Source organism: Corvus kubaryi, unplaced genomic scaffold, assembly GCF_017639235.1.
Source record: "Corvus kubaryi isolate FWS band 111438036 unplaced genomic scaffold, C.kubaryi_AGA036_p1.0 37398, whole genome shotgun sequence".
In the NCBI taxonomy this organism is placed as follows: domain Eukaryota; kingdom Metazoa; phylum Chordata; class Aves; order Passeriformes; family Corvidae; genus Corvus; species Corvus kubaryi.
The window spans coordinates 50,552,863-50,580,381 of record NW_024581137.1 but is presented as its reverse complement, the minus strand read 5'-3'; the positions used below and the strand labels follow the sequence as shown (position 1 = coordinate 50,580,381).

General features: G+C 38.7%; 1 protein-coding gene across 1 annotated transcript in view; it reads left to right on the top strand.

Moving 5' to 3' along the window:
• The first annotated feature begins 3,262 nt into the window (after window positions 1-3,262).
• Window positions 3,263-27,519, top strand: part of UBE3C (ubiquitin protein ligase E3C) — a 72,645-nt gene continuing 48,388 nt past the window's right edge. The window contains exons 1-10 of the mRNA XM_042043001.1: window positions 3,263-3,617; window positions 14,013-14,066; window positions 16,775-16,849; window positions 17,500-17,646; window positions 18,321-18,436; window positions 19,753-19,910; window positions 21,950-22,103; window positions 22,907-23,127; window positions 23,410-23,564; window positions 25,366-25,553. Coding sequence (XP_041898935.1) covers window positions 3,552-3,617; window positions 14,013-14,066; window positions 16,775-16,849; window positions 17,500-17,646; window positions 18,321-18,436; window positions 19,753-19,910; window positions 21,950-22,103; window positions 22,907-23,127; window positions 23,410-23,564; window positions 25,366-25,553 — 1,334 coding nt within the window. The 5' untranslated portion in view covers window positions 3,263-3,551. The remainder of the gene's footprint in view (window positions 3,618-14,012; window positions 14,067-16,774; window positions 16,850-17,499; window positions 17,647-18,320; window positions 18,437-19,752; window positions 19,911-21,949; window positions 22,104-22,906; window positions 23,128-23,409; window positions 23,565-25,365; window positions 25,554-27,519) is intronic.

Here is a 27,519-nt window from a genome sequence, read left to right as displayed (position 1 = left end):
AGGACACCCAGACCGTCCTAGGCCCAAAAAGTATAAACCAAAAGCCTTTGAGAGGAGGGCAAGCAGAGGGGAATTACATCATTAAACTGAAGCTTTAATTGGAGAATTAACCCTGATATGCAAATGAACCAAACCTATGAAAGTGTGAAGAACTCGTGACCTGTCGTCCATCCCGGGGTCCATCTTGGCAATGGCCTCTGGCCCTCAGGGGGTACCTTTGAAGGCCTTTCCAATAAATACCTGCCTTATTCCCTTACTCCTGTCTAGTCTCTGTTTCTAGGAGGCCTCTCAAGGCATCAAGGAGAACACAAGAAGTCTTGTGGAATGTGTAATAAAGAGATGAGGAAGATGGGGAAGATTGCAGCAAGTGAGGCAGGTGGGTTAGCATACATACAAAAGCAGTACTCCGACATCCTTGAGTTTGTCAGGGCCCGGGATTGCCCTGAACAGCTTCATCCGTGGCCCCCACTCACTCACCCCACTGCTCATCGGTCCATCTAAGCTCAGGTGTACCTGTCTCCAGCCCTGTCTCCCGGATGGACCGTGGATGTACATCATAGCTCTATCTGCCCTCTGTGGACTCATCCCCTCACCCTGCCTGGGACTGTCAGTGAATCCTGTGTAACCACTGCCAGGCTCTGCCCCCTCTCTCTGGATCCTGTGGGATTATGTTCTGACCTGGGAGGGCATGGCCTGTGCTGGGGTCATGCTGGGGGAATCCACTTTGCTTCCTTCATGGAACAACCTGTTCTTGCTGCTCCCTGAGAATATTAAACTAGTCATGGCCTCGAAGGGCACATGCAAATCATAGAACCACAGAATGGCTTGGATTGGAAGGGACCTTAAAGATCATCAAGTTCCAACCCCCCTGCCATGGATAGGAACACCTCCCACTAGACCAAGTTGCTCAGAGTCCCATCCAACCTGTCCCTGAACACTTCCAGGGATGGGGCATCCACAATTTCTCTGGGCAATCTGTTCCAGTGCCTCACCACTCTCACTGTAAATAATTTTTTTCTAGTATCTGATCTGAACCTACTCTCTTTTGGTTTAAAGCTATTTCCCTTTGTCCTGTCACTGCATTGCATTGTAAAAACTTTCTTTCCATCTTTCTTGCAGGCTCCCTTCAGGTACTGGAAGGCCACAACGAAGTCACTCCAAAGCTTTCTCTTCTCCAGGGTGAACAACCCCAATTCTCCCAACCTTTCCTCATAGGAGAGGAGCTGCATCCCTCTAATCATCTTGGTGGCCTCCTCTGGACTCAATCCAACAGGCTGATGTCCTTCCTGTGCTGGGGACCCCAGAGATCACCAAGATTTCTCAGACATTCATTAGCTGGGCCTGTGTCATTTACCAACTACTTCTGCGGAAGGTAACAGCCAGGGTCAGCAGAAGAGCTTGTGTCCTGACACTGGAGCTAGAACATGTCAAATGTGTTTCAGTCAAAACCCTACTTCATAGAAACTCTGCTCTCTGTAGTTTCATGTTTTTTAGCCTCTTACATGACGAAGGATTGCATTCCGAAGTTGTCTTTGCTACTGATAAACATGGCACAAACTCAAGGCCTAATAGGTTGCTTCTGTGATAATGAAAACTAATTAATTAACCACCAGGGGCACCTAGACTAGTCCTCTTTTGTATGAGACTTAAAAAGTTTACCAAGGCTTAAGTCAAATTGAAATTAGTCTTGTCATGTTTGAAGAAACTTACTATCATTGCAATACAGAGTGGTGGGATATTTCATCAGCAATGCAATGTGTTGAAACTATGAACAAACATTTGATGTAGTATTTCACAATACCCTAAACCCCATCTGCATTTGTAAACAGTATTTAAGGAGACCAGGCTTGCTTATACTGAGACTATGTTATCTGGGGAAATGCCAGGCTAATGCTCACTCTTGCCAAGCACTCATTCCCTTATGAAAAGTCTGAAATTTTGAAATTTAGACTCTTCTGAATCATCCAAATCCAATGAAATCTCAACAAATATTTCATTTGCCAGTCAGCTTGACAACAGTTAAAGAGCATTGTGCTCTTGGTATGAGCAGCTGCAAAGCTCATACATCCTCTCCTGACGTGGGTGCTTGCCAGTTGTTTGTTGTGATAGGCTGATGTGAGAATTCACGAGTTAGAGCTCGTGAAATCAAATTTCCACTGAAGGGAATGAAAGCTGGATTTGGCCACCTATATTTGTTTAACACCTTGAGCTGCAGACTGAAGAACTGCTTTTTGCTATTGCTGTTGTTTGTGCCACCTCCGTATCTGGAGGGATGCAGACACCACACTGAAAAATGGAGAATGAGTTAAGAAATGTAAAGCGGCCTCAGGTGTCATTTCACCATTCGGGTCTGCTGCTTTTACATTACAGCCTTTTTCTCTTTGCTGCTTTTACATTACAGCCTTTTTCTCTTTGCACTCCTCATCAGCTGTTGGGGCCAGCCCACCTCTATCATGGACCTTCTCGAGTGTGTTTTCATGGCTGTGTGTCTTGTCACAGCTACACAGAAGCCTGTACTGGTGTGTTCAGTCTTCATCCTGACGAAGTCTTTGCAATGGAGCAATGTGCATCACATGTCCTTCTCTTCCTGGAGAAGAGGAGGCTCAGGGACGACCTTACCGCTCCCTACATCTCGGTGAAAGGAGGGTGTAGCCAGGTGCGGGTCGGTTTCTTCTCCCAGTGACAGGACGAGAGGAACTGGCCTGAAGTTACACCAGAGGATGTTCAGGTTGACAACAGGAGGAATTTCTTCACAGGACAAGGTGAGTAAACATTGGAATGGGCTTCCCAGGGAGGTGGAGTCACCGTTCCTAGAGTTAAGTCGATGTTGCACTTAGTTGACGGAGGTGTTTGGTCTAAAGTTTGAGTCTGTGATCTCAGAGGTCTTTTTCAGCCTAGTTTATTCTGTGATATGTTTATCCTACTAAAAGTACGAATTATCTATATGTGTGTGTGTGTGTGCGCGCGTGTAACAAGTGTGCTCCCATAGTCCACTAACGCTGAGGAGGGCAGCTCTGTGCCAAAGCCCGGCTGGACCCTCAGCTCGGTTCTCGCCCTCAGCGCAGCCCGCCTGGGCAGGATGCGGCACAACAGCGCAGTCCAGCTCCAGCCGCCCCTGCACACCCGCAGGCAGCTCCCGGGCAGAGCGGAGCGGGAAAGTTTCCCGTGGAACACCCACAACCAGGACAGCCGGCGCCCCTGAGGGCCGGCGCGGCCCGGGGGCGGGGCGGCGGGCGCGGCCGTGTGTCGGGAGCGCGCCCGGCGGGCGGCGGGCGGACGCCATCTTCTCTGCGCGGCCGGCGGGAGCGCTCCCAGTGCCCCCTCCTCCGCTCCCTCCTCCTCTTTCTCCCTCCTCCCACTACGCTCCGCCGTCGCAGCCGGTCAGGAAGGGGGCGACCGGGATAGCGAAGGCCGCGGGGAAGGCGGGGGACGGGGGAGCAGCCTCGCGGGGGCGGGCGGGCCGCGGGGCGCCAGCCCGGGAGGTTCGTTCGGCCCCTCCGCTCGCCCTGCCGGCCGGCCGGGCCCCGCTCCCCATGGGATAAGCTGTAAACATGTTCAGCTTTGAAGGGGATTTCAAAACAAGGCCCAAGGTGTCCCTCGGAGGAGCGAGTAGGAAGGTAAGGAGCGGCGCCCGCCCGTCCCTGTGTCTGTGTCGGTTCCGCCGCCCCCCGCCCTGTTACCGGTGCTTTTACCGTCGGGCCTTCAGAAATGGGAGCAGCGATGACTAAGGTTTAACAGAGGGGGAAAACCCTCCCCTCCTGATGATGTGTTTATCTCCTCTCTCCCTGCCTCTCTCTTATTATTATTTTTGTATAATCAGGCCACACCATCCCAGGCTTGTAGTGTAGTAAGAATTGTGGGATGCGAGGAAATATCTCCTTGGCTCGTCCCTCCCGCAGGCGATCGATCGATCCCGGGTGTCGTGGCCGGTGGCACCTCCCGAGCAGTCGTTCTCCAGATCTTCCAGGGGGGAAGGACTCGGAGCCCTGCTGTCATTTCCCTCCAGAGGGAATGTCTGGCGTGGACCTGCTTCGCCGGAGGGATGTGGGACACACACAGCCTCACACAACCCGAATTGCTGGGGGAGGTTCATCCACGTGAGCCGGGACTGCTGGGTTGGTCTCTGTCAAGTTTAGGTTCAGTCAATTTGTGCGCAGGGTGAGTAGCAGTTAATAGTCAGCTGTACCAGACTATTTGATCTCCTTGTGTTTATTGATGGAAAGAAGCAGAATGATTTATTCAGATCTTGCTGATTGGACAGGGTAAGCAAATGTTTAGTGGAGCACTGAAGGGCACAGGACTTCGGAAGAACGACAGAAAGGACTAAGTGCTTTTAGAAGTGGCCTGATCTGTAGGAGTTACTTTAATTCACCGTGAAAATACTGAGTCTCCCTCTTGTCATTGGAGATGGCTGTGTGGGAAGCTAATGAGTGTTTCCATTAGTATTTTTGAATTTTAATTGAGTAAAAAAAAAAAAGTCTTAAGTTTTTATTACTGTACACTAAAAGCAAGTTTGGTTCTTGGAAACTTTTAAGGTTTGGCAGTACAGTGAAGAAATGAGCAAAAATGCTGCAGTTTGTGATATTAAAAGCACAGTGAAGTTTGCATTTTGACGTATTGACTTAATATGAAGAGATTGTGTTCAGAACTGTGTTTAGATTATGCAGCTTTTCCTCTGAGTCATCTTCTGTTTATCTTACTACATTTCTATTCATTAGGCTACATAAACTGGCATTACATGAGTCAAAATGCCATAAATACTCCCCAGCTTAAGTAGGAATTGGCAGAACATGCCCTGGTCCTGAGCTGTACACTTCAGGTACTTAGCAACTTTTGACCCTGACTTGGTCATAGTGCTTCTTGCTGAACATGTTGCCTTCTACAGAAGTAAACAACTGTCATAAAATATTCTTTTACACTTAGCAAATAATGAAAATGTATCAGAATTATGTCTATTTTAATTATATGGGACAAATTTATTAATGTTATGCAGGCATAAATTTCCAAGGGCAAATACTAGCATAAAAAGGGCCGGAAGCTGAAATTGATGCATAACCTTCACTCTGTGCAGTAGAGGTTGTGTTTCATGATGAGATTGATACTGACTGGTGCACAGATTTCATGATTTTACATTGGTTCACCAAAGTGCTTGTGCTGCATCAGTGCAAATCAGTTACATGCAGCTTTGGGCATCGCGGTTATATAGACATCCTAGAGTGCCCTTGAAATAGCTGCATATTTTCAGAAACTGTGTGCGGTACTGATGAAAGAATTTATTTAAACAGTACTAAAAACTACTTCTAAATGCAGTTTACCTGAACTTCTGTGGAAACATACAACAGAGATTGGTGTGGGAACTGTTTATGTGGGTTCCCCGAGTTTCTCATTATTTCACATCATAGGCTCCTTGGGATCATGTTTCTCATACCTATAGGCTTCATTTTTACAGAAGACTGAATTGTAAATCATTTCCTTTCAGCTTTTGGTACACTTACTAAAAAACCTCATTTTTTGACAAATGCCCTTCCCCTTCCAAATGGTGTATTAATTTTAGAAAGATCCAGTGGTGTATCTCTGCCATGCTGGATGCCTTAGGATTTTATCTTTTATATATTTATAATATATTATTATATATTTTATCTTTTTCATATCCTGTAATGCTTTAGTGTGTAACTCTAAGAATCCATATAGCCTGTTAGTTACTGTTCTCCCATTCTGGTCAGACAAAACAAATCCTCTCTAGGCCTGAACTTCAAGGACACCTTACTATCCCAGGCCCTGAAATATGTAAACAAAGCCTCTAAAGGGCGCAACAGACTTGGGGTAATGACTTCATTACCTGAAATCATAACTGGAGAATTAACCCCGATATGCAAATGGACCAAACTTGTAAAAGTATGAAAACCCTTGATCCAGTCGTCCATTTTGGGTATAGCCTTTCTGAAGGTTTTTGACTGCCCAAAGTGTACCTTGGAGGCCCTTCAATAAATACCTGCTTTTATCCTCTTAATTTTGTCTAGCTTCTGTTTTCAGGTAGCCCCATCAAGGCATCAGCTAGCTGTATACTTAGTGCTGCCTGCTGTAATTCCTTTGGTGGAAGAAGGCACAACTCAGAAATACTGGGGCCATGCAGGCTGCGTAGTGCTAAGAATAGCTCTGTACCCACTTTGGGGAAGTTCCCCAAACGTGGTTGCACCACTGCAGAGCAATGGCAAAACCTCCCGGTATGGACACGGGGATGCCTGTTGGAGGAGCCAGTCAGTGTTCAAGGTGCCAGCAGAGCCTGATGTGAGTACAGCTACACCAAAATAGTGATCAGCAGCACTGTTAGAAGTGTGGTTTTGCTGGTGGAACTGCAGCTGCAAACAGTAAGTGTGTTGGTCATGGCTCACATGTGTTGACACCTGTCTGGCACTGCGATGTGTGTCTGTAGTGTTCCCCTAGGCCTCACAAGGGGCTGATTTCATTAAGTTCTATCAGTAGAAGCACAATGATAGAAGTATAATTGGGGACTTGTGTAATTGTGGCAGTTAGGTACTGAATCTAGTGTGCCTTCTCGTCACTAGCTTGTATGGCATTTTTGAATTACAAAAACAGCTTCAGGTCTGTTTTTGCATGGTTTGCATCTTATATTTAGGTGTGTTATGGTCTGAATTGTGGATGCTCTGGAGAGGCACTTCAATCCACCTGTATCTTTTGACAAAAAAAAAAGTAGTTTTTAAGTATCACTTGTTTTTGTTCTAGTCCTGGCTTGCAATTTAATGCTCTCAAAATTACTACCTCAGTGACTGATCCTTTCAGAATATTATTGTAATATTATAATATTGCATTGTACATAAGTGTAAAAATGTAGGTGGTACTGTCAGTGTCTGGACTTTTCTTTCCATACCTACTTTCAAGAATCTGCTGATTCATCTGGACTATTTGAACTGTTGTGTATGTGTTTGAGGGTGTAGATACAGGGTTTTATTTACAATGTGATAAGCAAATTTTAGCAGGTTTTATTTATTTTTATTTTCAGGGTAGCTTATCGTCTCCTTTAAAACATGGTTCCTTACTTCATGAGGCTCTTAAAAAGAAATTCTCAAATTTAGTTTAATTGTAACTGGCAAACCATATTTTTGTGCTTCTTAAGTAAAGTAGCCTCCAAAAATGAATGCTGTTATTGGAGTTCAATACAGGAACGTCTTGAATTACTCATGGACATTTTGTACAGGACAGTAATTGTCTGAAAGGCTGGGGCTGCAGAGAGTCTGGTGTGTTAGGCAGGAAATGCAGAGCTGTGCAGGAAGAGTTGGCTTGGGGTGCAGCTCAGATTGGCCTCACCCAACCCAACTGTGCAGGGGACTGAAGCAGATGGTCCTTCACCTGGGTGCTTCCCTGTGCCCCGTGCAGTGAACATATTTCTGCTAGGTGGAGTGTCACCAAGCCTTCTGGGGGCAGCTGGCAGCCTTCACTGATTTTAGCATGAGGTTGAACACAGCACAAAATTGGTTTAACCATGTCAGCCTGATTTGGGACAGTCAGGCCTAGTGTTACTTCATTAAATTCATTAGTATTAAGAAAAACCGGAGGTAGCAATGATTTAGTACATCCATGCAGGGGATCCCCAGGCCAGTGCTGAGAGGTACAAGGGGCTCTGTAGCTCCACATTGTTTAATTATGAATGAAACCTTGGAAGTCTTAACAGGTAAAATAGTTAAAAGAATATTAAGTCAAATGTACAGTATCACTTGAGATATCTAAACCGTGCTTTTATAAATCCCAACAAAATAGAGTATTTTAAAATTATAACCTATTATGAGATGATTTTAAAAACCCGCTCCTTTTTCAGAATTTGTAGTACAGATGGGTTAGCACTGTCATGAAAGTGAAAGTGAGAACAGCTTCATTGAGTTTGGGGTTCTTTTTGATCTTTAGCTTTTTTTGTGGAAGACATGAAAGCTTACTAATGAGCAAATACTGATGACTCCATCTGTATTTTAAAATGTCTCAGTAATTTAATATGGACATTTTTAATAATCAGAGATCTTCAATTTACGAAGTTTGTTTATATTAAGTAGTTACTGATGTACTTTCTTAAATTAGTAGCATGACATTAAACATCAGATTCTTGGATATATTTACCCCTGCTTTCAGCTGAAGTGCAGAGGTAGAACTCCAGAAGCACCTTGTTTGCTCTTTGTTGTGTGTATTTTACACGTGAAATAACTTCTTGTGGAATAAAAGTTATAGAAGCTGTAAGAAACTGTAAGATTGCCAGTGTATGGAGAGATCTGCCAAGGCTGTCTTGACAGATGTCTGTAGGATATAAACATTGATGGGACAGTTTAAAAATGGTTTTGTTTCTCTCTTACTGATTGATTGAGGAAAATAGGTAAAAATTTTAGGAAGGAATAATTTCTCTGTTATTGCAACTTATTTGAACCTACACCATGTGACAATGCAAGTGAAACGTTACTAAGGATTTATAGTACAGGTTTTCTAGATTAGAATTCTAAATTCAGTGTTTATTTTTGAATGGTGGGAAGACATTGCAGTGCTTTGCTCCGTAAGACCTTTGTCCCGTAAGGCACATGGCGTAGATCTGTGTGCAGGTACCTTCCTCATTCTGAGTCAGAGCTGTGTTTTAATCAGAATCTTGCAGTGTCACAGCCTAAGTCTTGAAATACTCTTGGAATTTCAGATCTGTGGCGTGGAAGTATGAGGAGACCATCATGTTGTAAAATAATGACTGCCTGTTGGTAGGAAACTACACGGTTGATGCATACTAGATTCATGGGCATTTTTTTCCTATTTCTGTAACATTTGAAATTCTCCTCATTTGAAAGCTAGCTGCAAAAGATGGAGTTGTAGTTAGCTGACAGCAGCAGTGATTATGCTGTTATTTTCACTTATGTGCTATTTTTTCAGATTCAGAACAAAAACTTCTGCTTTTATAAATACATTTTCCCCGCTCGTTCCTGAGAAAATGATGAATCATGGAATGGTTCGGGTTGGAAGGGATGTTAAAGATTACCTCCTTCTAACTGCCTTGCCGTGGGCAGGGATGCCTTCCCCTAGAAATCGCTCAACTACAGCTTTGTGTACAATAAACCTCTTAAAAATCATAATAGGGGCAAACTGAGCATAAATGTAAAAGCAACTTTCTTGCATTTCATTTGGCCTCTAGAGCCTCTGATCAAATCCTTGTTCCACTGTGTGTAGCTTTGTGGTACCGTGATAGAAGAGGTTCCCGTGATAGAAGAGGTTCCAGATCCTCCCTACCTCCCACAGTAAATTTCAGCTAAAATGCTGAGGTGTTTTCTAGCAAGCACTGTGGCATTGGCTTTGGTGAGGCCAGGCTTTCCTGGGCCAAATGCCTCCTCCTGGGCATAGTTCAAACTACCTTCTGCAAGATGGTCTGCTCTACTTGTAAACATACTTCTGATTATTTGCATCATTATAAGGAAGAGTCACAAACTGGTTAAAAGCAGAATATTTCAAGCTGCTGAACATACTCAGACATGTTCAATGGAATTTAAGTTGTTGAGGTTCAGTTCAAGACATTGTAAGCCTTTAAAAATGCAAATTTCTTTTACTATTCATATTAAAAAAACCCAGTTGGAGTTCATCTTGTCTAAAATAATGTTGGAAAATAGAAACATTGTTGGGAAGGTGGGGGGCATCTCCCAGTGTCCACATTTGTTCTGTAAAAATTCATGTTAGAAATTCCATTTATTTGCTGGAGTTACTGAATACTTGTGTTGAAAGGAATTTTATTCTATAAATTGCTTAGATCGCTTCATTTGTTTTAGGAGTTGTTACTGATTTTTATGTGGTTCAAGTTAAATTCAGCTCTAAAGTCATGTTCCTCATTTTAAGGAAAGAAAAAAAGATTCAAGTTCCTGGATTTTATAGATGAAAACCATACAAGTTTTTATTATTGTCCACAAAAATTAAAAAGATCAAGTGCTGACTTGTTTTTTAAAGAAAATTTCATAAAAAGTCGTGCCTTGTACTTGGCATGACCTCTTCTAATGTGAAATACAAAGCATTCTCAGCTACTAGCCAAAATAAACCCTCTTTCTTTATAAATAAGCATCAAACATTTATTAATAATATTAATTTTTTGGCTTCAGTGTGTTATTATTAATATTTTTTAAAACTGTAATCAGTGTTTAGCTAGTACCTGAAAATAATTATTCCATTTCATCTTTGCATCTGGCATATTTAGGTTTTACATTTATTTGCTATAAGATGGCTTGATTAACATAGCTGTCCAGGAGTGTTCAATTTCAAATTTTAAGAGTCAACAGATATTAGAAGTGTTGAAAAGGATTTAGTTATGTATACATTTTGCTTTTCTGAATTTGTATTTTGAGCCAAGAGGGCTGAAAGTTTATTTCTCTGAAGACGAAGTGTTCAAATGCAGAAGGAAAAGAATAATAATTTCTATATTTGTGTACCTTATTCAGTCTTTGTCTAGGATATGTGAAAGCTAGGAGTTCTGCAAACATACTTTTGGAAGCAGAAAGTTTATTGCAACAAAACAAGGATAAGAAAACAATTTTAATTCAATTTTTTTTCATTATGGATTGAACTGGTGTTTTTGAAGCAGTGGCGTTGACATTATTCCACTGTCAGATGTGGCTGCTCTCATCAGCTGCTCCCTTTCAGCGGTGGTGCCACTTGGAACTTTGCTGTGAATAGTACAGTACCTAGCAGTTTTATGCCCGTGTACAAATTAACATTTCAAATGTTACTCAACATTTCTTTGGTGGCAGTCACAAGTTTTCCTTTCTGTATGCTGTCCTCCATCTGCTTCCCTGTTTTCACCTCTTTCCTCCTTCTGGCTTACCCTTTGAGTCATCGTCTGTAATGTTGCATTGTGTTTTGCTGTCATACAAGCTTTCTCTGCTTTCTTGTTTCTTTGTACCGTGCCTCACAGAAAACCTCTCAAGTTGGGTTTTTCATGGTGCTGCAGCTCGCATGCTAGAGCAGGAGGTTGGTTGTGGTTTCTCTGTTGGAGAAAGCATGAGGCAGGAAGGGACTGCCAGATGTGTCCTACGTGGCATGAAAACTCACAGACAGTGTATTCCCTGTTCTGCGCTTGGGAAGGCAAGCTCCTGAAGGAAGAAGACTACATCATAAAAAGTCAGAACTGTGATTCAGGGAATGGCTTTTCACTCCTTTTGAGTTAGGGTGGACAGAGCCATGTTCATGCTTCCGTCCCCCTACCTTGGCTGCCTGCCTACCTTGAGAGGAAGACTCGATACCTGACGTGTGCCTGTCTGGCAGGTGAAGAAGGACGGTGGCATGATCACCACAGGATCAAGGCAAGGTGGGGAGTAGGAGTGAGCCAGGTGTGATCTTTGGGAGCTCCTGTTGGGCCATCTCCTCCTGTGAGGAGCTCTGGCTGTCGGCAGCAGGAAGAGGTGCTGGAATAGTGGCTGTCGCTGGCAGCAGTCAGGAGAGTCTGGGTGGGAGTTGTCAAATGTGTGTTACTTGAGTAACGCTGTTGTCATTCACAGCCGGCCACAGAACACTGAGTTTGGCTTCTTCTCACAGTGCTGGCTGTTAAGGGACGATTCAGGGAGGATTTCAGTGGTGACTGCTGTTACGTCTCTTTAAGAAATGATTTTGTTAGAATGCCCTTTGTAGGTGAAGGTTATTTCATGGTTCTTTTCATCTCTTTCTTATTGCATGTTTGTTTTATTTTGCACATATACTGTTACTTTTTAATTTCTGAAGAGACAGTGTATTCCAGCTTCGTTTAATAATTCTTAAGGTGATTTTTTTTTTTTGGAATTTAATTTAAATATGTTCTTTAGTCATAGTTATGATCTGTGTATATCTTGCGAACGTGAGTAACAGTATTATTTTACCCATAATAATTCTTTAAAGGTGGGATGTACTTACCTGAATATTTTATTGCCTTAGGACAGTTCTTCTGTTTTGTTTAATTTATACTTTAACAAGTTGGCGTTTCTCTTTACAAGTACTCAAAGCAAGTATGTGGCTGACTAAAAACCTAACTTTTGTTAAAGAGTGGATTGGTTTAGAGAGTGCTTGCCACAAAGAGACCCAGTTCCTCATCAGTGAAAAGCTGGTGATACACTAAGTGAGGATCCATTGCCCTGATATATCTCCCTCTCTCTTCAAATGATTTTAAATGGTTTGTTTTTGATAAACCCTCTGGCCACTTACTTTCCTTTATCTACTGATCATTTGTATTTACGGTGTTTGTGGTTTTTCATACCATTCTCTTCTCTCACATAGCAATGTGTTTTTCCTTTTCTATATGTTCTGCTTTTTCTTTCAATTCTTTCGGAAGTGTAACAACAAATTAAAAAACGTTGTTTCTAAGCAGAAATGCATTTTACATAGTGCTGCCTGCAGAATGATCACTTCTAAATAGGGACATTTCACCAACTTCTTTCATGCATTAGGTATCAGCTGTTGAAAAAGTCCTGAAACTTTAAGCCATTTGTTGGTTATTAATTTAGTATCTTGTTTTGTCTTTGTGTGTGCATTTCTGTACTGCTTGAGTTGAGATACATCATCCGTATGTATGGATTTCCTTACTTTTGTTTATACTGTGTTTAACACATGGAACAAACCCTGTCTTTAGAGGGCAGTAGCTGTAGTTAGTGGTGTCTTTGGCCATAAATGCTGTCTTTAGAGGAAAGATGGTTAACCTTCTTGTGGGATTTTTTTTATTTTTCACTCTCTTGGTGGTCTGTGTTAGAGTATTTTCTGTCCTAAAGAAACTAAGAGAATCATGACTTTGATTCCTCTGTATCATCAAAAAAGAAATGCAGAAGAGTTTTGCTCTCAATTTTTTGTATCTGCTGATAGACATTGAAAGTATTCCAGCACAGTTGTTTCAGCTGTAGTTAAATATTCTATAAACATTTGTTTGCCAACTTTAAATTGATTTTTCTGTATTAAAATACAATAAATTTTTAGTTTGAGTGTTTTTTAATTTCTTAACTTCTCTAGGCTAATGGGGGGCATAGGAAAAAAATGAAATTGTCATATGTGTTGTAGTGTCAGAAAATGAAAAAAGTTTCCTTAAATCTGCTGTGTGTTTTAGGCTGAATTTGGGAAGGTGCCAGGGTGCTTTCATCTCCTGTTGCCTACAGTGGGAACTGAATACTGTGCATCAAAATTGAGTTGTTTTGTATATTTCCTTGGAAATTACCCAGAACCACCCAGTAAGAGACTCTTGCACATAAAGCTTTGTTTATATATTGTAGTCTATGAGTACTCATATAATATTGTGGTTTAAAAGCTAATGCATGGTTTTTCTGTTGTAATAATACTGGGTTTTGAGGCCTCATGAATACTTCAATATTCTTTTTTTTTTTCTCTGTTGGTGAGATTACTGTCCTGAAAGTTTTGGTGTGTAGTCTTAATTTGGGTGAAGAGTTCAAAATTTCAAAAGAAAAAATTCCTGCCATTTATGCTATGACTCTCTTGACATCTTTTCTGGACAAGTTTTGAGAAAAAGGATAAGTAAATATAAGAGCTTAATGCTTTTTTGTAAGTTAGACAAAAGCATGGGGCTTTGGAACAGGATGTGATTGCTCTGAATGTGCCACAGCTTGCTGTATGCACCTGGGCCAGGGATTTATGTACCCTGTAGGCAAGGAAAACACTCAGACTTCTGGTATGATCTGGTGTCTGGGACCTTATTGTGCTCCAGCTCTGCCATTTGTAAATGGGTGATGTTTGCTAGGGTAGCTGGGATGCTGAGAACACAAACATGGACAGAGATCAGTAGAGTTTGCTGCTCTTTGCCCGTCTCTTTTCGTAGGGACATAACTTCCTTCCATCACTGTTCTTTTGGGAGGGCTGCAAGTCCTGTGTTTGTGAGTTCAGAAAATGATTAACAGCTGCTTTTCTCTATATTTTACATGTTATGCGTTCCAAGAAATCCCTAAAGTGAAGTTTGCATTAAATATCCTGAACACAGTTGAAGCACGTTTGAATGAAAACGCAGTAGTATCTTTATTTGTGTCTTGTAGGAAGAAAAGGCTTCTCTCCTTCATCGTACTCAGGAAGAAAGGAGAAAACGAGAGGTAAAGTAGCCTGTAAGCGTTTGCCTGCCCACTGGATTTTTCTTTGGTCTAACATGTACAGTGTGAAGTACTTCTGCTGCAGTTGTACTTAGTTCTTTCAGTTTCAGTTTTTTCTTTAGTTTTCTTTCAGTTTGCAAGTTCTGTATAAAGTATGTTTTAATTGGCAAAACAGTTTGAGTGCTTTAAGATGTTTCTTATGAGTGCTTTTAATCTCAAAAGAAGATAAGCATGCACTGGGTGCAAAGGGAATTTTCCCTTTTATTTTGGTGTTTATTGGATCTAGTCTTTGTTGAGAAAAGGTAGGGATTTGGCTAGTAAATTGCAAATTTTACCTTGTCCGTAGTCTATTACTATGGGTTGGTCTCAGCAAACTTTCTTTTGCTCCTGGTTCTGCTATGGTTTCTTGGCTGACCTTTAGTACTTCACTTCCCCAGTGTGTGCCTCCGTTCTGTGAACATAAAATCAGAACAGTGATTCTTGAATACTTTGAAAAGTGCTCAAGTGCTTTGAAATCACCTGATAATTAAGGAGCAGTGAGAAGCTGATGTGTGAAGCTTTAAGCAACCTTAATACTGGTTTATGATGAAGGCTTACTGCTCTGGATAATTCAGTCTGGAATAATGCAAAGGTGGAATAGGCATTGAAAGGAATTTGAGTGAATATGTTAATTTTGTCATTTTTCCCCCACCCCTCTGATACAAGTTGAAAACATTTTGGTGTTAAATACTGTTTAAAAAGTATAACTATTCAGGTTTCATGCTCAGGAAGAAAACAGCTCTTTGGCCCTTAAAGGTGTGTTTGACCCATGCTAGATTAAGCACAAGTTCTGCAGTGGCTCTTCAGTTTCTGTGGACAGTTACTGCTTTTTTTTTCTTTCCAACGTGGATGTGTAGTTATGGACCAGGTTCAAGTATGAAAGTACCAGGATTTCACCCATTAGTTCAGAATTCCACGTTATGAATCAGATTTATGATCAGTGAGTATTGAGCAACATATGTAAAAATTCTTCTTTGTGGTTCATAAACTCACTCAGTTGCTTGGCTCTGTCCTTTGCAAAGCTGATGCAGAGCCATACACTCATCCCAGTGCATGTACACATGTGCACACAATGATTTACTGTGGCATTGAGCACATTTTCACAAAATGAATGGCTCCTCTGAGAATAAAATCAGCTATGGCTTTTAAAAAACTGACTGTAGCAGAGTCTTAGCAGTGACCTCAGACTTAAAACCTTTGCAATTACGGGTCTCTAATTGACAATTATGTGTTCTGAGATAAGACCAGTACCTAAAGAGAAGGAGAACTGATCTGTGTTTTAGTTGAGCCTTACATTATGCTGATGAGGAGACACCACCTCTCTGAAACTCTATGCTGATTGCACTTGTACTGTCAATACTTTGGAGAGAAAAATACCCTTTGGCCTATCAAAATTTTGATTTTGGTCCATCCTTTAGAGGTAATTAGAGTCTTCAAGAGTCTGCTTATTCAGAGAAGTTGCTTTAAGAACCAGGGTTTTCCAAGAAAAATAAAATAGGCCTTGAATAGCAGTTTTGTCTGGTGATCTCTCTGGTCAGTTCAGGTTGTGAGGTTGTGTTTTTGAATTGGATGTGTCTTTATAGGACAATAAATTAGAAATCAAGATTTTGTGAATTGAAAGTTTATGTGAACTTTCCTAAAAGTATTTAAATTAAATTAATGAAAACATTAAGTGTTTTGTTCTCAGAATTATAGTTTTGTTGTAGTTTGAGGATTGATTAGGTTGAAATTTCTCTTTTTAAAGCAGGCTTCTTGATCCTTGTACTTTTCCGTCAATCGCTGCTCTGCAGCTCTAGGTTCATGAACAACTCTTTATTTCCCTCTTTTATTCCCTAAGAAACCATATGGACATTGTTAGAAACATAACTACAGTAGCTACTTCCCGTAGATATTTATTGTAATGGGATATGCTGAGGGTGTTGTCAGGGAACCCTCCAAGAGCTCTTTCCATAGCATCTCAAGCAAGCTGGTGTTCAGTTCTTCAGAGCCATTGTAAAGGATCTACCTACTGAGGAAGATGTCATAAAAGGACTCACTAGATATGTCTGGTTTGGAGAAGAGACTAAGAATTTTTATTAATTTCCATGTTGTGCTCCTGGGCCACAATGAGCTTTAAGCCTAATTTTCCTTTTGACAGAAATACTGTCTCCAAATAACTGATTTTTAAAAATTGTTGTCCCAACATCTAAACTGTGGCAGCATCATAATGCTTTTGTATTATTTCAATGAAAACAAATAAGTGGGTCGTCAGTGTTTGCTGCTGTATGCAGAAAGAGGAATGATGTAATTGAATTTGGTGAATGCTTCAGCATTTTTCAACATAGTATTAAAACTTTGTCTAATAAAATGCATTAATAATAAAGTGATGCAAAGTAATAATGTTTATGTTGATTTCTGTAGTATTATATACTCACTGAGTATTAAAGATCCTTTTGCAATATCTGATCATAAATTTGTGCTTAAAACCAAAAAGCATTCTCACTGATTTATGTGTATTGGATTCAAGCATTAAAGTAATTTATTTTACTAATGATTATTGTTTAATTTTCATTAAAAACACATTAATTCATTAAAAACCCATAAAATTTTGAATACAAATACATTTAATAAAATGGTGGAAATTAAAGTCAGTCCTATGGTGTTGATTTCAATTTTCTTGCTTTGTTTTACAGGAAGAAAGGCGGAGGCTGAAAAATGCAATAATAATCCAGTCGTTTGTAAGAGGGTACAGAGACAGAAAACACCAAGTCAGTACCTGTTTATTTAGTTAGAAAGATGCTAAACAATTTTGCAGAAAATGAGACTTTCTAGTCATAAATAATTTCATTGAAAAATCGTTTTGAGTATTTAAGAAAGTGGAAGTTCTTTTTTCCCTCTTGGCATTTTCATTTCAAACTCAGTATTTTAGTAAACAGATCTATGTTCTGCAAAGCAATGATGTGACTGGACCTCAGTGGGATCACACAGTGTTTTTTTTAGCTGAAAAATTGGATAAAAACCATTAGGTATTAAAAACTTTGACACACCAGTGGAGCTTTTAATTTTTTTTACAGTATGGCTAAGGTGGTAGTTTGAGTCAAAAAGTTGTTCTAAGTTGCTGTTGGGTAGATTCTTCTAAGAAAGAGCTTTGTTTAAATTTGTTAATTTGAGTAAACTAGACTAAAATGTTTGATGTGATATTCTTGATAAGCAACAGATTTGTTGAAACTGTACTTTCTGAGGTACAGAATGGAGTTATGGCTTCAACTATGATATTGTGTATATTTTGATCTCTTGACAAATATATGTTGTATCTGTTTTACTACTTTGCAACCTTGCTGGATGAAAACTGAAATTTTGCACCTCTGTTTTAAATCATAACCATTACTGATATATTGATGCATGTTTTATTTTTAAGTACTCTATCCAAAGAAGTGAATTTGATCACTGTGCTAATTTGGCCCAGTCTGGAGGAACCTTCTCCACTGCTAATGGAGCAAATTTGACTCTTCTAGTTCGCCAGTTACTCTTCTTCTATAGACAGAATGAGGATTCAAAGCGTTTGGTGAGTACTGTTACTTACTTTGATCCATAGCACTTGCATTTCATGCACTTATAAAGTAGTCTTTCACTTGAAAGTGCACTTTTCAGTGTACTCCGCTGTTTTTCATTTAGTCACAATAACTAAAAATTAGATTTTACAAGTACGTGTGCCCACACACATACATAGTATGTGAAAGGAAGCCCTGAAAAATCCTACATGTATTATTCACAGTAAGGTTTAAAAAATAATACACTTCTATTAGAATTTTAATTTTTAGACAATATTTCTACTTGGCCTCCTGGTCATTCCCAAGGTGTTTGGGTGATATTTTTTTTCTCACTGTTCAATATTGCTGGCATATCAATTGCAAAAGTCACTGCCAGTTTCCCAAATGTGTGAGTAAGTGTGATTCATAGTGGCTGTTAATAATGGATGTTAAAGAATTATGGCTATTGAAAAACAAAAAATTACCAGATGGTGTAACTCTGTCTTAACTTTGAAAGTTTAGTACTAGTGCTTGTGTAGTTTATGTAGTGTGACAATTTTTTTTTTTTTCAACTGAACATGATTCGGTCTGAGTTTGTGTTTTGTAAGTCCTCCAAAGGTTTCCACAACAGCACTGACATAATACTGAGTTGCCATAGATGATAGAACTTCTCATTATAACCTGTAAACTTTTGTGTATCTTGTTGCAGGTATGGATGTGTCAGAATTTAATTAAACAGAGTTCTCAGTTTGTCAAGCAATTGGATGGTCCAGACAGACTTACTTGCTTATTCCAAATAAAAAGACTGTTGGGGCTGTGTTGCAGGTAAGTTCTTTTTTTCTATGTAAAAAGTATTCAGAAATTATGTTGGGCACTTGTTTGTTTCTTTTTGCAGCAAGGGAAGTATTAAATGTACATTTATTTTATGTAGAGGACTATTTATATTAAATATATGTAGGCTATGGTATAGGATACCTGTTCCTATGTACAACAGTGGAATGTTCTTAAGATCTGTTGACTTTCAAGTTCAACATGTGCTTAAGGGATGCTCTCCTAGGATAGGCCTGAGTATGTTCTTAACTGGTTTTGTATAGTGACATCATTCGCAATATTTGTGGAAACCAGGTTTTCTTGGGAATTGATAGTGTTTAGTCTACTTCTTATAACAACATCTAATGTTCCAAGGATATGCTTTGGATAGATGTTGTTTCAAAACTAATATAATTTATTATGCCCTTCCTCACTCTTTATTTTGAACTTAAAGCATATTAAGCAGTTGCATTATTGGCTTCAGCATTAAATTTATTATTCGTAGTGGGAGGATCACAGGAAGGTAAATCTGTTAAGGTGACTTGAATATCTGGCAGCTATTGTTATTCTATTATTAGAAAACTTATTTGTTCTTATCAATAATAAGGATTGGTGACCCTCTGCAGAGCTTTAAAGCCAGATACTAGAGAAGACTTGAGTGGTGGGCTTTAAAGTCCTTGTGTGCAGTGGGACACAGCTGTGGTGTCACTGCATTGAATTGTACATTCTCACTACAGTGGAAATTGTCTTTTTGTAAACGCAGCTCTTAATATGGATGGGGAAGAAAGCACATTGTTAGGGCAGGTCAGCCCATACACATCTAGCACTAAAAAAATACTTTAAATTCTAAGCAGGCTCTTAATCATCATAATTTCTGTGGTTACAACTTGTTAAAACGATGGGAATGGTTGTATTTTTAATATTTCAGTTTGTAAATGAAGACATACTGTGTTAGTTATGCATATGGTGTTCCCTAGCACCTGTTCCCAGCCCATGTTGCTCTGGGGCTTTCATGGCTTCATTTTTAATATAGTTAGTGGTGCATGTTGGGAAAACATGTATTATTCTTTGCTTCTCTTCCAGTTTATGCAGTAGACCTCCAAATTTTCAAATCACTCAGAGCAAGAATTTAGTAGGAATTAAAGGTAGAATGCCATATTAGTAGATAACCCTAAAATCAGGAATTATTGTTATAAAGATGCCGTCAAAAAGATGTAGCTAAACCAGTGAGAGCACCTGGCAACCAAATAGATAGAAATAAGTTACTTTAAGGTGAATGTGTGGTGAAATAAGAGAAATATCATGTTAAGTAATTTTAATTTCATTTATAGGCTACTGCAGAATTGCAATGATGACAGTCTGAATGTTGCACTTCCTATGAGAATGCTTGAGGTATTTTCATCTGAGAATACGTATTTGCCTGTTTTACAAGATGTCAGCTATGTGACATCATTAATTGAACAAATTTTGCACTACATGGTTCAAAAAGGTGAGTAGCTAGGAACCATAAATTCTGGGAAATAATCAAAAATTAAACAGCTGAAGCCCATATTGTTTAATCAAATTTTTGTCTTTACCACAGATGAATAAAGTGCTGCATACACTAACCTGTACATTAGATGGATATTGTGCTTGTAATGAGGTCATGGCTTGAGAAATTACTGCTTGATTTCTTTGGAAAATCTGTTATAAATTGAATATTCTACTAAATTACTGATACAGACTTGTAGCAGAGATTTTGAGAGTAGATGGATATTGCCTAACAAAAGTTGTATTCCAGTATCTGTTTGACTCTCTAATGTGGACACACACACTGTGACAGATCTAAGCTTCAGTTGTGTAAAAGTTGGTCATTGTGTTGCAGTACTGTTCTCTGTAAATGTTAATATTCAGTATTATTCTAGATTGGCATTACCTTTTCATCCTGCCAACACTCAGACACCTTAGCAGAGATGGTGGCCTGGCTTTTATTTCTCGTCCTGTCATCAGCAAAACTGTTTGCTAAACTGCAGTCAGTGACACCTGTGCAAACATACCAAAAGTTAATGAATTGGGTAGTTAGCACCAAGATGATGTTTTGTTGCAAAGAAACTTCATTATTCTGGGAATGTCCAAAATAAATTATTTTGGCTTTTTGATATGGTGGCTTGAGTTAGCAAATCTTGTGGATCATGAGGAAAGACAAAACCATTTTGAAATAAATCTCTTGGATCCATCCTCTTTGGTATAAAATGCAGAAAGAGCATCTTCCAATCATTAGTTATTGGACTATTTCTATATATTTCTAATATATTCTAATATTTGAAGTACATTCAGTGGACTTGACTACCTAATCCTGTTACTAAGGATTTGGTTTTAACTACTGTATGTTGAAGTCACTATCAGAAAAAAATTTACTCTTATTGTAGCACATTTATTTTACTTGCCTTGGCATAACAGAAACTGTATGTTTGTCTCATTGGTTTTTATATAATACATATGTCTTCCAAAATGCATGTTTTTTTTCTTTTATTATAGTATTCTGTCCTCAAAACTGATATATGAAAGTTTGAGATCATAGAATCATTAATTTTTTACTAAAATACAGCTTTCTGATTACTAATGAGAACAAAAAGAAGTGGTTTTGTGCAACTGCAAATGTTCTGTGTCCTAATAACTTTTGATGCTTAAATTGTAAAGAATCTCTTACCAGTTTCCATTAGTGTATGTTTTTGGATATAATTTGCCTTCCATTTGTGTCTGGTCAGCATTGCTAAGTCATTCCTTTATGGGGACTTCCATTGTGACAAGTTAGGTGGTCCCTGAGAAGGGTTCTTAGACTGGGATCTCAGTGATGTGACACTGTTTATGCATTTACAGTGTTCCTGTAATTGTGGAACTTGTGTCTTAGTTGGGAGTTCATTGAGCATGAAGGAAGTTGGTTAAGAATGAAATCACATGGTTCCATTTGTACTTCAGTGAGACATAAATAAATTACTTTCTATACATGTCTTTATGGCATGGGTGATAATGCATTTTATTACTGTCTGGGAGAGCCCTGTTCTGGATATAGTGATTGTATTCTTCAGCCTGCTAAGGCAAGGTGGTCACAGAATTGGGACATTCTGCTGGCAGGACTTTTACCTGTATGATGCAGTCATATTTTGGAGTAGAGTGGAAAATTCTTCCTTTCTGGAAGAGTGGAAGGACAACATGACTAGAGTCACTTAAAGGAGAACATGTTTTTCATAAGCCATTATTTAAAGAAATCAAATTATTCACTTCATCAGCAAGAGTTGATTGGTCTTTGAAAATCAAACTGACTCTGAATATGGTTATCTGTGAATGATTTTATAATGTGGTGTTTCCAAAGAGATTGCTGATAGCCTGCTAATTATGTGAATGTGACTTGAACTACTGTAAAATGTCTTCCTATGTCAAGCTTCATGTAATGAATTATAACGTATTTTTCAACTTAATTTAAATTGTTTTATATGGAAAAGAAAAAAAATACTGTGTTTAAAAGTGATTTTCTTCTTTTACTTGCAGGCTACTACAAGTCGCTTTATTTGTTAATTAACAATAAGCTTCCCTCGAGTATTGAGTATTCTGATGTTTCTCGTGTTCCTATTGCAAAAATACTTCTGGAGAATGTTCTGAAGCCATTGCACTTTACATATAGCTCCTGTCCAGAAGGTGCAAGGTAAATAAAGATAACTTAAAACATTTGAGTACTCATTTGCTGTAGTCAGAGGTGCAGTTTGTTGTCGTCTAGTGTCCAGCCATTCTTTCAGTGTAGTTCATTGATTTATTTGCAATAGTAATGATTTTTTGGTAACACTGTACATCCCTGAAACAATGTAGTTTCAGGTGTCTTTAAGAAAAAGGCAATAAAATGCTGAATACGGCAATAAACAGAGTACAGAGAATAGCAGGTACCACAATACATAGGAATGAGGGTGTGGAAAATTTAGATGAGAGCAGAGATGCGGCTAAGGGTAGATGAGAAGAATTTTAGAGTTCAAAAGAACTTTGTGACAGATGACCTGAGGTTTATGGAGAGAAATTACTAAGGCAGCTTACAAGCAGAAAGAGTCAGATATGTAGACAGAGGGAGCATAAATCAAATTCTGATTGTATCACATGCAGTAGTGTTTTGTGTTAAAATAGGGATTTGTGTAAAAAGACTAATTGAGTTTGTTAGATGTATTTTGTTCTTTGATATTATAAACAATGTATTTAACTTCAGAATAGTTTTATCTGATTTAATGAAAAGTTTAAAGGATAAAATTGCGTGTAAGATCATCAGGAAGAGGATTTAGTGTGAGAAGTTAATTTTTGAGAAGCCTGAGAAATTTGATGTACTAGGGCAGGATTAATGGAGCATATCTTTGCAGTCCTCTTGATGGATGTATTCATACTTGCAAAATGATCTATTATTCCATTGGTATGATTGTGGGAAATTTTGCCTGTGTTCTCTATAGCAACAATTTTTCTTCATTTCAGGCAGCAGATTTTTGCCGCCTTCACAGAGGAGTTTCTGGCAGCACCTTTTACAGATCAGATATTCCATTTCATCATTCCAGCGCTTGCTGATGTGCAGACCATTTTCCCGTATGAACTCTTTCTGAATGCACTATTACTAGCAGAAAGTGGATGTTCAAGAAGAAGTGATCAAGCCCCATGCCTTTTCTACTTTGTGTTAACAGTAGGAGAAACATATTTGGGTGAGCAAGCTAAGTGGCCAATTCATTGTTTTTTTCATGTTGGAATTAATATGTTGAGTATTTCCGCAGCATGGTTCGTTGCCAAGTAAAAAGGACAGTTTGTGCATGCAAGTGTTGGAGAGATCTGTTTTATTACCTGTTCCTACCCTTAACATTATAAAAATGTGCTAATTTGGTAAGATTTGGCGTAACTTGTTTTGGTCGGGTATTTCTGGTAAGATATATTTTATAGCACGGTGTGATCTTGCTGATGATCTTTGTGTTTCAATGTATGTGCTCTAGGATCCCTTTCAGAGGAAGGACTTCTTGTGTATTTGAGGGTACTCCAAACTTTTCTCTCTCAGCTGCCTGTGTCTGCTGCTGGTACAAATTGTCAAGATGCAAACAGTGATTCTGAAGATGAGGATGAAGAGATCAGTAAAATGACAACTACACCAGTAAGCAGTGCAGAATTTCTATGAATGGATTTGTATTATAGCAGCAGCAGCAAAGATAGGCAAAAACATGATCATTCTAAGTCCAGTATTTTTCCATAGATGTAGAAGGCAGCCTGTTTGCTTCTTGAAAATAGGTGACTGTTCACTGCAAGCAAGTGGAACTGGTTGCTTACAGTAAAAACAAACCCCTTACTATAATAAGAGATCCTAAACTACAGATAGCATGTCTGTGTAAGGATAAAGCTTTTATTTAAAAAAAAAGGCTTAAAATTACCTTTTTACATTTGTATTTTACTGAGACTTTATTACTCTCTCTATTCTGTAGGTCCATAGTTATGCTAAGAGATCGTGAAACATACTAGTACTCCAGCTTAGTATTTTCATTTTTTTTTGTCATGGAAATACTACAAGTTCGACAACAGTCTCTACCCTGCAGAGTAGCTCTGTATATATCCACTAACTCAAAAGCCCTCAGAGTGAAGCACCTGCTTTCTGTAATAATGTGTAGAGTGTTATAAATAGAACTTTTCACTATAGTTTAAACTTAGAATAAATCTGTGCTAACTCTAGCCTGTTCCTACTCATATCAAGGCTTTGACTAACCAAAGTTGGACAGATATAAATTCAGCAGTTTCTTACTGGCCTTTATGTATCTTTCAGAAGACACAGCCATTCAAAGGACTTAGTGTGCATGCTTTCCTTGTAGAATGTGTGAAATTTCATCATCTTTAGGGTTCATTTAAAAAATCCAAACTTGGGGCCATGCTGCCAGGGAGTACTTGCAGCATTTTACTTGCGTGTTTTTAGATGCTGTGTGTTACTGTCACACCAAAATCTTTACCAGGATAGTGTGAATAAAATACTTAATTTGCCAGACACACACTGTGTGCAATGTAAATATTGGCAGTTTCTACTTGTGGCTTAGAGATCGGTGATACTTAAGAGGTGATTAGGTAAAAACAAAGCAGAAATTTCTGTTCACAGATAACTTAACTTACACTAATTCATAAACTAGAAAAAAAAACTGCTCTGAGGAGGCTTTATATAAATAATACTATTTATTGTGATATGCTTTTTTGTGTGTTTCTCCTATGATTTTTTTAATGTATGCCATATTTTCATGCGTGCCTGTCTTAAAAAAAAAAAAGTCAGTGGGTGGGGAAACCCCTCTTTCTTAAAAATTTATAATTGGTTAACTTGTGTCCTTCAGTGAGCCTGACAGCTTTGCTCAGTTGGCGACAAAATAAAGATAGGAAATTAGGAAAAAAAAGGCTGAGGTGGAGTCAGTTGTATGCCGAGGGAAAGTATTCCTCTTCACACACTGCTGGTACTACCCAGACATGGACTGACCACCCTGAACTGTGTGGTCATTTGTTAACTCAAGAATTATGAATGTGAAAATACTGCTTGTAAAGTAGAGTCGACATTCATTTCTGGGTTTCATGTCCAATGCTGACTGATGTCAGTGGAGAAGAGATGATTATTCACATGTTTTATGCCAATAAGTGATTTTGTCTGTTGTATCCACGTGTTGCAGAACATGCTTACATTAAGGGGAGTATTTCCACTGGCCTCAGTGAAGGATGGATACCACAGCCCAACAGTTACCTGCCTGGGGCTTTAAGCTGGCTCTTGGGTCTGATACTTTTAAGACTCGGATATGCATATGTGCTTCCATTTTATTTATTGTACAAGAGAACTTTATGTTCTAATTAAATATGGAAGTATTTTTTTAATACAAAAAGGGATACTTAATCATTATAAATAATTAAAAGTAAACTTGCCTTTGATATGTTTGTAGGGTGATGGGAGAATATCAGTTCAGTACATAACTGAGGAGTGCCTAAAGAAATTGGACACAAAGCAGCAGACAAACACTCTACTGAACATGGTTTGGAGAGATTCAGCAAGTGAAGAGGTCTTTACCCTGATGGCATCAATCTGCCACACGCTAATGGTACAACACCGAATGATGGTGCCAAAAGTCAGGCAAGTAGAAATAATAGTCATCTTGAACTGTAGTACATCTAAAATTGTTAGATAGACCTGTTTTAAATACCATATGGAGTTTTTTCTGTGTTTTCTTTTACAATTGGCTGAAATAAATTAGATTTTCAGAATTTAAACAGTAATTCCAGGCAAACCAAAGAGTGGATTCTTTGTGTCTAGTTTTTCTTGTTCACTATGGCCTTCCAAGATTCGTAGAAGCATTTTTTCTTTTCCTTTGCTCAAAGGCAGTGTTGAGTGCCATTCCAGCACAAATTGGACTACCTTGTTTTTGAAACAGTCAGTGCTATGGATTCCACAGTCTCTCTGGCTAACTGAGCACTGAAACCAACTTGTTCACACCCTTCTTTAATATATGCCAAAATCTCTTGCAACAAATCAAAATAATTCCTAACTATTGAAGATTGCTATTGTTTGGGGAGGGTTTGGCACCTGAGATGAAGATAAAGGACGTTTTCATTTGTGCAGAATTCTTTTGCAAACATTGCAAACCACAAATGTCAGAACAATGGGAGAAGATTTTTGACCTTTTTATTACCAGACTGAGACCCATAAGTATTAACACTGTTCTGGTGCAAGTACCTATGTAGTTGCTGGTAGTAAAGTAGGTATTTAGGGAATGTTGTAAACATAATTCAGACTGCATTGTAAACAGTGATACAGAAAACTAATTAGGTGCTATCTTAGCCCAATGGTGTTTATAGCTGCTGGAGGAAGTAAGATGTCAGTGAAACTGTGATTGCTCGATTAGGGTAATTAGTTCTTTGTAGACTAATTGCATTAGAGCAGGATGTGAGACCTGAAGATCATAGCAGCAGTTGAATTAGTGTGCCTGCTTTATTGTTGCACGTAGTACATTGCCTTGGATAGTAATTACTGAGCTTAAATGCATCACTGCTTTGACTGGAGGTTTGCTGGTGAACTGTGTGGAAAAGGGTGTTTAATGAGTAAAGAAGTCACCGAACTTTAATTGTATGAGTATGGCATCTGTTTCCTCTGAGAAGCTGTATTGGGTCTTTGCAATTATTTGTGATAACAACCTATTTACACACTGGATAAATTCAGGAGTTAAGGAAGTTCTACTCAGCATCTTCTATAGAAATTGTAACTTTCGAATAGCTCCAAAACAGCTGAATTTTAGAAATAAGTAGTAGATACTAAGATTTCTGTCAGTGGTACCAGTGCAATTACTTTCATGGTCAAAATGAACTTAATTCACACAAATATTTGGTAAACTAAAGTAGGCGTTTAATTACTATTTCTGACTTAGAAGTCATCTGTAAGTGCTGAGTTTGCCAGGGATCATAATTTCAGCAGGTGTCAAATCTTTTGTCCTATTCTCAGTGCATTTTAGACCTGGCTTAGGTTACCAAGCAGCTGTTCTAAACATTATTTTTGAGTGTTTTTTGAAGGACAGATGATGCTTATTCATGGAATTTATAAAGAAAATGAAAAGACTTTTTGTCATTAAGTGTCACGTTTTAAAATTGTCTGGTGACTTTTTTTAAAGCTCAAATAATTTTACCAAATTTAATGATAGTCTTTCGAAAGATGCTAACACTTGCTTTGAAACTAACTTTTAAGTTACTTAATATCCAGAGTGAAGCATATCTACTTAATTAAACCATGTAGAAATAGTTAAGCAGAAATAATTTATCTCAAATTATTTTTAATGTATTCTAAGAGCTTAATAGTGCTCTTTTATTTAGTGTTTGAAATCATACTTAGTCAAATGGTTTAAAAAGGAGTTGTTAAAAAGACTTAGTTTATTTAACAGCATATACAACTGTAATATAAAGTAATGATAAATAGAAACATAGAAGCTTCAAATCTGAAAAATGGGATGCTACATAGAGTAATAATGGAAAATAAATTTTCAATAACTGAAGAAAATTAGACTAAGATTAACACAGGCTTTAGAAGGAAGCAAATGACAAATATCTCAGTA